Source organism: Microcaecilia unicolor, chromosome 2, assembly GCF_901765095.1.
Source record: "Microcaecilia unicolor chromosome 2, aMicUni1.1, whole genome shotgun sequence".
NCBI classification, from domain to species: Eukaryota; Metazoa; Chordata; class Amphibia; order Gymnophiona; family Siphonopidae; genus Microcaecilia; species Microcaecilia unicolor.
In genome coordinates, this window is record NC_044032.1 from 45,250,089 (window position 1) to 45,263,313 (window position 13,225).

Genomic DNA, 13,225 nt, shown 5'->3' on the forward strand with positions numbered 1-13,225 from the left:
CAATGCCAGACTCTTTCCAGTGACCAGCATTGAATACATGGATATTTTGGCCATAAAAAAAGTTATCCAGCTATGCTGATACTCAATGCTAATCAGATAACTTTTTAATGGTCAAAGATAGGCCTGCTATTTTAAGAAGCCTATTTTGATCACTCAACACAGCTGGTTTGGCGCTGAATATCCACGCTAACCAGCAATGCCACACGGCTAGCCGCTAACCAGGATATTCAGCTGAAGATAACTGGTTATCTCCCAATGAATATCCACAGTTAGGCACTTACAATTTATTTAACTGACTGGTTAAATAGTTTTGAATATCAGGGGGAAATATCATTACTATCCGGATAAAGTGAGGACAGTAAAAAGCCTGTCTTAAGTCTATACAGTTAGTTATCCAGATACTGTGCTCAGTATTATCAATATCCGGGCAAAATGGGGCGCGTAAAAGGCAGTCCCATCTCTATAAAGTTAACTATTTGGATAGCAGACGTGATATCATTACTATCCGGATAAAGTGAGAAGAATAAAAAGCCTGCCCTAAGTCTATACATTTAGTTATCCAGTATAAAATGTTTTGTACATTTTTGGCATCTTGCCGGTGACCTGGATTGGCCACTGTTGGAAACAGGATGCTGGGCTCGATGGACCTTTGGTCTTTCCCAGTATGGCAATACTTATGTACTTATGTACAGATACTATGCTCAGTATTATCAATATCCGGATAATGTGAAGTCAGCAGAAAAGCTGTCCTAACTCTATACAATTAGCTATATGGATAGCAGGCTTAATATCATTACTATCTGGATAAATTGAGGACAGTACAGTTAGCTATATGGATAGCAAGTTCAATCACAGCACTATCTGGATAGCAGTGCTGGTCACTGCTCTTCCTGGATATTCAATGCCAGCCACTATTTGGTTACCCATGCTGAATAAATCGATTTATTTTAGTTTACTGCACCCAGCCTTTATAAAAAAAATAAATAAACTGCCATAGTGGCTGAATATCGTCCCAAAGCAGAGGCATAGCCAGACCTCGATTTTGAGGTGGGCCTGAGCTCAAAGTGGGGGGGGGGGGGGAGCACATTTTGCCCCACCTCCTAGCCACTCTCTACCTCCACTGCAACCCCACATACCTGAGCTCGTGGGGATCCCCAAGCCCGACCAGCAGGGGCCATCCTGCAGTGATACTTGTCTTTGCACTGCCTGTCCTGCTTCCCACCCCGGGCGCAGGAAAGCTTCTGCTCGCCGGGCTTGGGGACCCCTGTTAGCCAAACTAGCAGAATTTGGGGGGCCCCCAAAGGCCACCCCCATGGCTATGTCACTGGCCTGAAAGTTTCCCTTTGAAGATTAAACTGTCAGAACCATAGTGCAAACACTATATACTGCATGAAACAGATCCCTGTTTCTTATACAGACACTAATTACATACTTTGGAAATTGTCTTGACTGTAGATCTTAAAGGTGGTTCTGTTTCAAGCACAACTTAAAGACTGCTTTACCAATGAAACAAATGAAAACTGATAAAATAGGGTTAGACACCTTTTTAAAAAAATAACGGTAACCTGAACTGAAGCTTTTAATGTTTGTTTGTTTTTTCTAGTAAAACAGAATCTGTGAAATTTGACTTTTTGGAAAGTAGAAAGTTTTGTTTTACAAGTGTTTGCTTACTATACCATGATGAATTTATTTTATTTATTTTTTATTTCAGATTCTTGATATAGTGCTGCAAGGCCTAGTCATCTAATTGGTTTACACAATAAAAAAGTGAGTGGTTACATAATAAAATATACAATAAAGATGAGGGAGTAAGAGGCAAGAGAGATAAAGAAGAGTCTGTGGTCAAATTTATTTATTTGAATTTTTGCTCACACCTTTTCATTAGTAGCTCAAGGTGAGTTACATTTAGGTACACTGGATGTTCCTCTGTCCCAGGAAACCTCACAATCTAAGTTTGTACCTGAGGCAATGGAGGGTTAAGTGACTTGCCCAAGATCACAAGGAGCAGTGGTGGGATTTGAACTGACCACCTCTGGATTGCAAGACCATAGGCCACTCCTCCACTACAGCAACATTCCATGTAGAGGCCTGCCCTTACGGATCAGCAACGTGGCCACAGGCTTCTGTTCCTGTGAGTCTGACGTCCTGCACATACGTGCAGGACGTCAGACTCACAGAAACAGAAGAAGCCTGTGCAGCTGCATTGCTGATCTGCAAGGGCAGGCTTCTACATTTACATGGAATGCTGCTAGTGGAATAGCAACATCCCATGTAGAATCTCAAATTTTGCTCACACCTTTTTCAGTAGTAGCTCAAGGTGAGTTACATTCAGGTACTCTGGATATTTCTCTGTCCCAGGAAGCCTCACAATCTAAGTTTGTACTTGAGACAATGGAGGGTTAAGTGACTTGCCCAAGATCACAAGGAGCAGCAGTGGGATTTCAACTGGCCGCCTCAGCATTGCAAGACCGGTGCTCTAACCACTAGGCCACTCCTCCACTCTAGTGAAAGCTGTTTCACTGTTATTTTATTTTTTGTTATTTTTGTTAACATTTGTACCCCGCGCTTTCCCACTCATGGCAGGCTCAATGCGGCTTACATGTCACCTATTTAGTTGCTGGTAAGGGCTCAAATGCTACTCCTGCGGTAATCAGGCAGCGCGCGGCAATAGCTGAGCACGCCTACTCTCTGCCACGCTAGAAAATAATTTGTATTTTCTAGCGTGGGGTTCAGCACATCTATATCAGCAATACCGCAGGATGCCTCAGCGTGCCCCACAGTGGTGCTGTTTTGACGCTTGCTACCTGTAAGGTAGCCCTATCACCCCTTCGGGCCTCTTTTACCAAGCCGCGCCAGCGGCTCCTGGTGCGGTAATGCTGACAAAGCCCAGTAACTTTGAATGGGCCCCATCAGCATTGCTACATGGCAACCGCTGGCATGGCTTGATAAAAGAAGTCTTTAGTAAAAGGGTCCATTAGTGTTTTTGAACATATTTATCATTTTCATATTTTTCTTTTTACTTTTTTTACTCTGGGTTCAGGGATTATGACAAGACTCCATTGTTTTTGTTGAGAGGTTATAAATGTCTGGGTTTGTCACTGATGAATTTGGCAAGATGACATTTTCTGATTGTATTACTGTTAACTTTTTTTTATTTATTAAGCGTAACTAGATTGTTATTCTAGTTTTGGAACTGAACCAATATAAACCATTTTGATTGATCTACTACACTTGAAAAATGATCTAAGAAAAAAACTGTAAATAAATAAATAATCTATTAATATCTGTTGTTTCTAGCTTTGAGCTGGTCAATGAAAAGGTGGGAAATGAATTGGAAAAATAAATAAATACTACGGGGAGAAAAGTATTAAAGGTTGGGTCCAGTACCAAAGTTGCATGTGCTTCATTTTTAAATCTGAAGCATCTTTACACTAGACCAAAATTACGCTAAAAACCTCTTCTTGCAATGTAAATGTACTGAAGAGTCTCAGATGTACAAAGATTATTGTAGGTCAATATAATCACAAGATATAGGAAGATACAATCAAATGTTCACCCATTCCTTTTATTAGATATGCTTTCAACTTTGCGCTCATTTTATTTATAATCTTGTGCATTATGTGGTTTATTGTCAGTTACTTATATTTATCTGATAATATTTTGTTTGGGGATTTGTTGTTTGTTTTGGGATTATTTGTTTGTTTTGTTTTTGTAATCCACAGTGAGGGAGAATTCTTCAATCAGTAAAACGTAAATATCCACAAATAAATATATAAACAAACTTGTCAGCTTTAACGTGTTTGCATGATCACTATAAAAGAGCAATTTATATGCTGCAGTTATTAATTAATTAAAGAGTTCCTATGAGAAAACATTTATAATGCACAATGGCTCTGCAGTCACTAGATGGGGCTGAAGACCTAACGTCAAAGCACACAAGACTCAGTCTAAGATGCTTCTCTGAACCCGAGCAGAATGGAAGGTCACATGTGTACTCACATCCACACAACCACGTAAATCAAAGAACAAATACTGTCTTATAAAACAAACAAAAACAATTGACAGTAACGTAATAGCAACATGACAGTGAGTTGATCAAAAGATTATTGGAAATAGAACTGCTCGTCCCTGGTATTGTGGCACTTGGAAGTTCAAAACACACATACATATACACTCCCTCCCTCTTTCTCATGGCCATAATTTTATATCACAGAAGAGAGATGTGGCCCAAAGTTAAAAGAAGCGCTGCACTAGTTGAGTTACCGAAAGACAAAATCTGCACTGTCGATCTCCCTTCCACATCGACTGTTCTTTAGTATTCCTCCATTGCCAACGACAGCACATTTCTTAAACTGGGAACGGTAGTATGGCATTTCCTGTAGTTAAAAACAAAAGGGTAAAAATACATACATTAAAAAAATTTAAAAATAAAAGGTTAAAATGACTAAAGTACACAACAGGAAAAACAATCTCTACAACATGCACAATACACAAGACAAGTGAAGGTGAGAAGGAAGGAAGATCAACCAGGAGATATTACTGATAATATCTTTGGTGTGGAAATGACCCAACAAATATTCATAAAAAACTTTTTATTAAAATAACATGTAATTTAAATTTTAAGATAAACATTAAGGGTTCCTTTTACTTAGGAGTGGAGGAGTGGCCTAGTGGTTAGGGTGGTGGACTTTGGTTCTGAGGAACTGAGTTCAATTCCTGGCACAGGCAGCTCCTTGTGACTCTGGGCAAGTCACTTAACCCTCCATTGCCCCATGTAAGCTGCATTGAGCCTGCCATGAGTGTGAAAGCGCAGGGTACAAATGTAACAAAAAAAAGATGTGCTAATGGATTTAGCACACATTAATGATTAGCTTGTGCTAAATGTTAAGGACCCTGTTTACTAAGGTGCGCTAGCATTTTTAGCTCGCACTGTGTAGACCCCCATAAGAATATTATAGAAGTCTACATGGTTAGTGTATGCTAATACTTAGCGCGCGATAAAAACGCTAATGCACCTCTAGCTCGGCTTACTAAACATGGCCCTAAGAAGCCTATAGGAATAAAATGGGCTTCTTAGCATTGAGCGTATACTAATCATTAGCATGCACTAAATCCATTAGCGCACCTTAGTAAAAGGAGCCCTAAAGTAAAAATACTTGCATATGCATATACAAAAGTCTTAACCAAGTATATAACAGGCATAAAAACTGCAAAATATGTGTATTTAAAAATATAAACAAAACCTGAACCAAAAACTGATAATTTCACTAACTAGGGATACACAAAATAATAGTGTGATCATCTAACTTTATAGAAAATCAAAGAGATTGGTAAACAAGGCTATTCAGCACTGAGCTGCTTTTGATAATGATGATTACTTATAGTCCACTTTATCCCTAAATAGAGGTTCACGACAGGTTAACAAAAAATTTTAAAAACTGATTCACTAATCAGGAACTAACAATAACAAAAGGGTTATATCTTTCCGACTAAAAAAAAACCAGACAAAATTATAAATAATTATAATAAAAACTTACAAAAGTTACAAAACTGAACATAATTTGAATGTAAGATGTTTAATCTGAAAATTCATTCTCAAAGCAGCATCTAGCATAACTCCAAGTACCCTAGAAGATCTTTCAGTTGGAAGCTGAGTACCATCACCGCAGGAAATATAAACCGGAATATTATTAATATTCTGACTAAAGCAGAGAACCTTATTTTTATCTGTGTTAAGCTTAAGACAAAAAGGATTTAGACTAAGAACTAAGGGGCCCTTTCATAAGGGTGCACCAAAAAGTGGCCTGCGGTAGTGTGGGCACGTGTATTGGACCATTTCTCCAACTCGCCTGGAAAAAAAAGTGAGGGGGGGGGGGGTTGGGGCCGGGAAATGGACGTGCGGCAAAATTAAAACCAGTGTGCGTTTATTTACAGCCTGAGCCCTTAACGCCACCCACTGACTTAGCAGTAAGGGCTCACGCGTTACCTACGCAGTAACCATCCAGCATGCACCAACTGCCGATTACCGCCGGGAATGCCCCCGTGGTAGAAAATAGAAAATGATTTTCTACCGCATGTTTTCAGCACACGCCAAACTTGGAATTACCACCAGGTACACACACTAGCTGGGCGGCAATGCCGATTTGACGCACGCTGCACACGCGTAGGCTTTCACGTGCCTTTGTAAAAGGGCCCCTAATTTTCTTTATGCAACTATTAATCTTAGAGAAAGTGATGTCCCTAACTTTGGGGCCCTTTCACAACACCGCCAAGGTCCTCTTCTTCCTTCGTTCTGTTTCTGAGTCTGACGTCCTGCACGTACAATGTCAGACTCAAAGAAACAGAACAAAGCCTTGTCAACGAAAATGTGGCGTAAATCCCTGCATGTAGATTTATGCACACTGGGCCATATTCTATAACTACGCGTGTAGTTTTGGGAACATCTAAAAAATGCCTATTTCCCCGCCCATAGCCATGCCCCTTTTGAACAGCACACATTAGAATTTAGGTGCAGCTTATTTCAGAGTATGCTTAGCGAGTTGTGCGTGTAAATTCTAATTATTGCCAATTAGTGCTCATTATTGCTTGTTAAGTATCAGACGAATCTGACTGTCTTCTTTGACTGGGTGACCAAACAGTTGAATGTGGGAGGGGCGCTTGATGTGGTATACTTGGATTTCAGCAAAGCCTTTGACACGGTTCCACACAGGCAACTGATAAATAAATTGAGTTCCCTTGGTGCGGGACCTAGAGTAACTGATTGGGTAAAAAATTGGTTGAATGGTAGGAGACAGAGGGTGGTGGTAAATGGAGCTTGCTCTGAAGAAAAGGAGGTCATTAGTGAAGTACCGCAGGGATTGGTCCTAGGGCCGGCTCTTTTTAACGTCTTTGTGAGCGATATTGCAGAAGCACTGACTGGTAAGGTTTGTCTCTTTGTGGATGATACTAAACTCTGCAACAGGGTGGACACCCTGGAGGATAAGCTAGAGGAATGGACCGATATTTGGCAACTAAGGTTTAATCCCAAAAAAATGCAGGGTCATGCACTTGGGTCGCAAAAATCCAAGGGAACGGTACAGTATATGGTTTGTTGCCTGTCTGATAGATAGGATCTGAACCAAGCAAGTTCTGTACCATTGATACCTGTTTCTGTCAGTCGTGCAGGCAAGATATCATGATCCACAGTGTCAAAAGCTGCTGAGAAATCTAGCAGTACTAACATCGAGGTGAATCCCTTGTCTCAGTTTCTATGAAGATCATCTAGCAGGGATACGAGGACCATTTCTGTTCCATAACTGGGTCTGAATCCAGATTGACATGGATCTATCCAGTTACTCTTTTCTAACCATTCATTAAGTTGAACACAGACTGCTTGTTCTATGAGTTTCCCTAAAAATGGGATGTTGGATACTGGCCTGTAATTTTCAAGTTTGTCCTGGTCAAGGTTGTTTTTCTTCAGCAGAGGGTGAACCACTGTCCTTTTTAATACTGTTGGTAGTTGCCCATTAGAACGAGAGGTATTCACAATTTTTGTGGCGCCTTCTATAAGGCCCATACTTGCCTGCTGCACTATCTTTTATGGGCAGGGATTGAGGGAGCAGGTAGTTGGTCGAAGGTCTCTTAGGAGTTTGTCAAGGCTCTCCTCTGTCATTAGGTTAAAAGTGTTCCATCTGTCTCTGTTAGGAGGGGGCGAGTTTGTGCACCCCTGGTTGACTGGTTGGGCACTGGGTGGGATTGCCTGTAAATCCTGGTAGAGACTTTTAATTTTGTTGGCAAAGTATGCAGCAAAATCATGGCAGTTCAGTTTAGACTGGGGAGGTTGGTTTTGTTGTGGGGGTTGCAGTAGACTGTTTACTATGTTGAACAGCTGCTTGGTTGAATTGGCAGCCTGTGCAATGCATTGAGAGAAATACTGTTTTTTGGTTGCTGTTAAGGCTTGGCGGTACTTTGCCATGTGCTTCTGCAGTTTAGCCTGTCTTTATCCAGGTAGATTTGCGCCATCTCCTTTCCAGTTTTCGTCCTTCGTGTTTAAGGATCCAAAGTTCTGGAGAAAACCAAGGTGAGCGTTTGTGAGTGGGGTATAAGACCTTTTTTAGTGGTGCTGTTTTCTCTAAGGTCTTGGCTAAGTGTGTAATCCAGATGTCAACTTGTTCTGACACTGTTGTCTTTTCATCTACATGTGGATAGTCCAAGGCCTCTAGAAAATTCTCAGCGGTCAGCTTTTTTTGTCTCTGACCTCCTTCCAAACTCTGGGAGGTGCCATTTGTTTCAGGTGGTCACTTAGGAGAATTTAATTAGAAAATGGTCTGACCATGATAGGGGTGTTATTTCAATACTGTTATCCCAGAATTCTGGGATATCCACCCCTTTGTAGAATACCGGGTCTAGTATGAGACCCTTTTCGTGGGTTGGAGAATTGATCACCTGTGTAAATCCTAGTGCTGCCATCGTGTCCAGAAAGGCAGCTGTGGTGGTATCTGGGGTTTTGATGTGTAGATTGAAGTCTCCCATGATCACCAACCTAGGGTAATTCAGGGTCACTTGAGTAATCAGGTCTAGGAGTTCTTGCATAGATAATGTGTTGTTACGAGGTGCTCTGTATACCATGAGCAGCCAGATTGGCTTCTCCTCTTCAAGTTGGATTAAAAGAGATTCTGATCCATGTAGCTGGGGGGATGGATATTCTGCGCAATTTGATTGTGTTCCGAATCAAGACTGCTACCCCTCCACCCTGTCTTCCTGGTCTTGGTTGATGTTGGATGTTGAAACCTGTTGGGCATAGTTCAGCCAGTGGTAAACCCTGTTATGTAGGTGTTTGACCTCTTGCACTTTAGCCTTCTCTTTGGTTTGTGGAGGTTATGGTTTCCTCTCCCACACACCATTGGGATGTTTGCATGACACATTTTTGTGTCAGAAGCTAGTTAGGCAAAATTTCACTGGGTGGCGCTGCAATCCACTCTTTGGAGTACACCCTGTAGATCAGCAGTCTTCCTAGTTGGCAATGCAGGGTGTAGGCTTTAATAGCTGAAAGAATAGACCTTTTAAAGTTGTAAATTCAGACTAGGTCTGTGAGATCAAAGTCTTCCATCAAATAGAGAAACAAATGGCTGCACTTAGCACTTCTATGTGAAATTCTTGGAGACAGTGCATAGGTTTCCTTTAGTTTTAAGGAATCTAAAAGATTCAAAGTTATAGAAGTAGATTATGCAGTTAAAATAAATTTTTTAACTCACAGATTGCAGGTATGAACTTTAGAGTTTCTGGTTCTGATAGCCTTGGATGGTCCAATTGATGCTGGTTGCTGTAGGCATTTTCTTTATTGTCCCAGAGGAAGGATAGATGTAAATAAGGATCCAGCTCCAATCTCAGTGCATTAGGAGAGTTATTTAGGAGAGATAAAATTTCCTTTCTCCAGCCAAAAATGGAAGAAGTTCTGAGTAAAACTGAGGACTGGTGCTTCAACACAGACTGAGCAGAAGTCTGTAAAAGTTTGGGTTGTAAATAAGCAGAAAATGTAGTTATTTAATCTAAGTTGCAGAGCCTGATGTGAACCCAGCCAGCCAGCTCAAATTGTTTTCTGTCACTCACAAATGACTTGAACCATGACAAAACAGTTCCCCTAATACCACATGCCCCATGGCACTCCAACAAAACACCATGATCCAAGGCATCAAAAGCAGCGGATATGTCTAAAAAAAAAAAAACAAAGACATAGTTTAGATGCTTATCTAGGCCTAGCCTTACCTCATCAACTGTTGCCACTATAAGAGTTTCAGTGCTGTGTGCCCTCCTAAATCCATATCGATGCTCATCCAATAATGATTCTTTTAACAAAAATTCATCCAGTCGTTATATAAACAGCCTGCTCTAAAACCTTGGCTAGCATAGGTAAGGTAGAAATTGGGTGATAATTTGACAAAACATTATACCCCACTTTCCAGTCCTTTACCACATGGTGTACTGTGTCTACTTTCAATTCCTCTGGAAGAAAAACATTTTCAAAAACTAATTGATCATGTGAACTAAGTAGAGAATAATATTCTTTCCCATACTCCTCAATAAAGCTGGGGAACAAACATCACCTATAGCACCAGTTGGCTGACATTTCTGCAGGTACTTCTTAACTTCCATCCCATATACCAATGGAAAATTATCCCAACAACCTTCCACCTCTACTGGGACAATCTCATCCTCCATTTGGAAAAGACCCAACAATTTGTTGTATTTTGTGCACAAAGTAGTCACGATACTCATCAGGTGAAAAAGGTTGGTCCTTAATAGGCCCCTCTCATCAACCAGTGCCCTGACTACTGAATAATTCTTTACAATAAAGAATCTACAATCCATTGTTGGAAATATTTCTCTCTCTCATTAGTAATAACTGTCGTATATTCATGCAACTTCTATTAAAAAAAAAAAGTCTCTAACATCCAGGACCTTGGTCCTATGTCACTCCCTCTCTACCTGCCTAAGTTCCCGTTGCACACTTCTCAAACCTGGAGGTACCCAAGAAGCAGATCTTACACCCTCATTTCTCACAACTACTTTTCACCATTGAGCCTTCATATCTAAAGCACTTGTTAGAGTGTCATTTCAATGCCTAGTTACATCTTTCTTTTCCAAATTTACAATATTTTCTAACAAAGGATTCCATTTTTCCCATAAGGGGGCAGGATCAATCTATGGTCTAACTGTCCTAGTCTTCAAGTAGCATTCTGAGAAGCCTTTTCCAATACCAATGCAAACAATACTAAAAAATGGTCAGACCATGGCAGTGGTAGAACAGTAACTTTTACATCTGCCCATCGCATAGGAAGGTAAAACAGATCGAACACATGACCTGCGTGATGTGTTGCTTAATCCATAACTTTTACCAATGAAGCTTCAAGACCATAACACCATGAAACCATTATTAGGTTTCAATTTGCCGTTTTCCTCTTTCATTGTATTTATGTTTATACTTGCACATTTTACTATTGTTATGCTGTCAACAAAATTGTAAGTTTGATGTTCAACTGTACCTACTGTACACCGCCTTGGGTGAATCGCTTCATAAAGGCGATTAATAAATTCCAATAAATAAATAAACACAACACATAAGACATATCTGCCTCTGGGGATATCGGAATATTAAAATCTCCTAATACCATCAAACTAGACAACTCTACATGAAGGGACACCAGAAGAGCTAATAACAAAGAGCAATCACCATTACAATATTGTGGAGGACAGTACATCAGGCAAAATGAACAATTCATACCTTTTAGAAGCAAAACATCAGCCTCGTCACAATCCTGATCAAAAATCTTTACAAACTGAAGATCTTCCCTAGATTTAAACAAAACAAAAACCTCCACCTCTCCTTCCATTCCTACATCCCCAATCACACTTAAAACCATCAAAGCAGCACACGCTTCCTAAAACTATATCAAAGGGCTCCAACCAGGACTCTGTAGTCCCCCAAACCGGTAAGTCATGTTGTAATATTAAATCTCTAATAACAACAGTTTTGTTTCTCACTGATCTAGCATTAACCATCCCAATTCACAATACACAGGAAGATAACACTACCTCTTTCTTCTGCAGCAGCATTGACGTCAAAAATCTACCACTACCTTCCTGATTCCCCACCCATTTTGGTTGCAATGGCCCATATCGACTGTTCCCCTGGATAACAGAAATTCTACACATGATCAAAAACACAATACAAATGGATACACACAAAATAAAAAGCATCTGACCTGACCTAAGTCCATCCAAAGGAACACCCTAATGCTGAGTAGGTTGTTACCTTATTAGACAAAGGTGTCCTGACTCATGCTATAGTAAAATAAAATTAGAAGTATGCAGCATAAAACTTTAAGCCAGACTAGCCCCCATCGCAACCCCTGAAATTTGTACAGAAAGTCCTCAATAGGAAAAAAAATGTTCTTCAAAACTATTGAGGCTAAATTAATAAGGAAACTCATTAAAACATCATGAAAATGTGACCGAGTCTCCAAAAGCACCTTCACAACCACAAAACAGTCATTTTAAGGAATATTTGTCTCAAAGAAATCACATACAATGTTACAAATAATGTTTCTCGTTCACTTGCTTCCATCAAGGTGATAGTTAAGAAATGAGTTGAGTCATAAACAAAAGAATCAGTTTCACAAATGGTTTCAAAAACAAATCTACATATCCTTTAGCAGACACCATGGGCTTCCTAGGTTAGTTTAAATAATGATTTATGTATTTTTTGAAGGAGGCAAATTTATTCTCTACCCTTGATGATGTAACATTTTAAAATATAATTCTATTGGACTGGGAAAGTATATTACTTTTAATATCTCGAAGTTTATTATAATCCACTTTGAATCTTTAATTTGCCATAAAATCCTCTCTCTAATTCATAAGGTTTTCTATTCAGGGACCCCTGCTTATCCCTCTTCTCTGCTTATCCCCTATACCCCTGAGAATGCGCTTCGCTGTCTCAATGATAATCATCTTCGGGTTCCTCCGTTCAAACAGGTACACCATAAATCCACTAAGCACCACACCGCACTTTGGCTTGCTCCCTGCCTCTGGAACACCCTTCCCTCTGCAATCCACGATGTGATACCTGCAAGCGAGCCTTCTCTGGAGTAGCCCCCACACTCTGGAATGCATTGCCTGAAAGGCTCCACTTAACACAACTACCTGTACTTCAGGAAGCAGGTGAAAGCTTGGCTCTTGGAAGAAGTAACTAACTTGTTAGTCTCACTCACACACACAAGGATTGACTCAGGCTGCACATACTGCAGCGGGACATGTTTATCTACTCCTACCCTAGCTGAGATGGTATTTAACCATCTCTCTGACCTGACGCGCAACTTTCTTCAAATCAATCACCTTACTTTCTAATTCTTCCTACTTTCTTACTCATCTATACGTTACAACTTTGCCTTACCCCTCACCACCAATTATAATGTTCTAGTACATATTGTGTTGTCATTGCAAGTAGTATACCATGCCATACTTTGTATTGTTGTTTGAATATTTTTACTGCTCTAATTGCCTACTGCTCATGTTTGATCTATTTTTACTGTACACCGCCATGAGTGAATTCCTTCAAAAAGGCAGTAAATAAATCCTAATAAATAAATAAATCCAGCTTGAGGCCTCATACCCCAAATTTAGAACGGTTCTGAAGATCTACCTCTTCAAGAAGACATACAATATACAGTTCAGCCCTAATGATAAT

At 40.1% G+C, this 13,225-nt stretch overlaps 1 protein-coding gene across 3 annotated transcripts in view; it reads right to left on the bottom strand.

Moving 5' to 3' along the window:
* Positions 1 to 13,225, bottom strand: part of ST8SIA5 (ST8 alpha-N-acetyl-neuraminide alpha-2,8-sialyltransferase 5) — a 98,586-nt gene that overhangs the window by 5,182 nt on the left and 80,179 nt on the right. For all 3 annotated transcript variants that reach the window (XM_030191919.1, XM_030191918.1, XM_030191917.1), the window contains one exon: positions 4,264 to 4,376. In XM_030191919.1, coding sequence (XP_030047779.1) covers positions 4,264 to 4,376 — 113 coding nt within the window. The remainder of the gene's footprint in view (positions 1 to 4,263; positions 4,377 to 13,225) is intronic.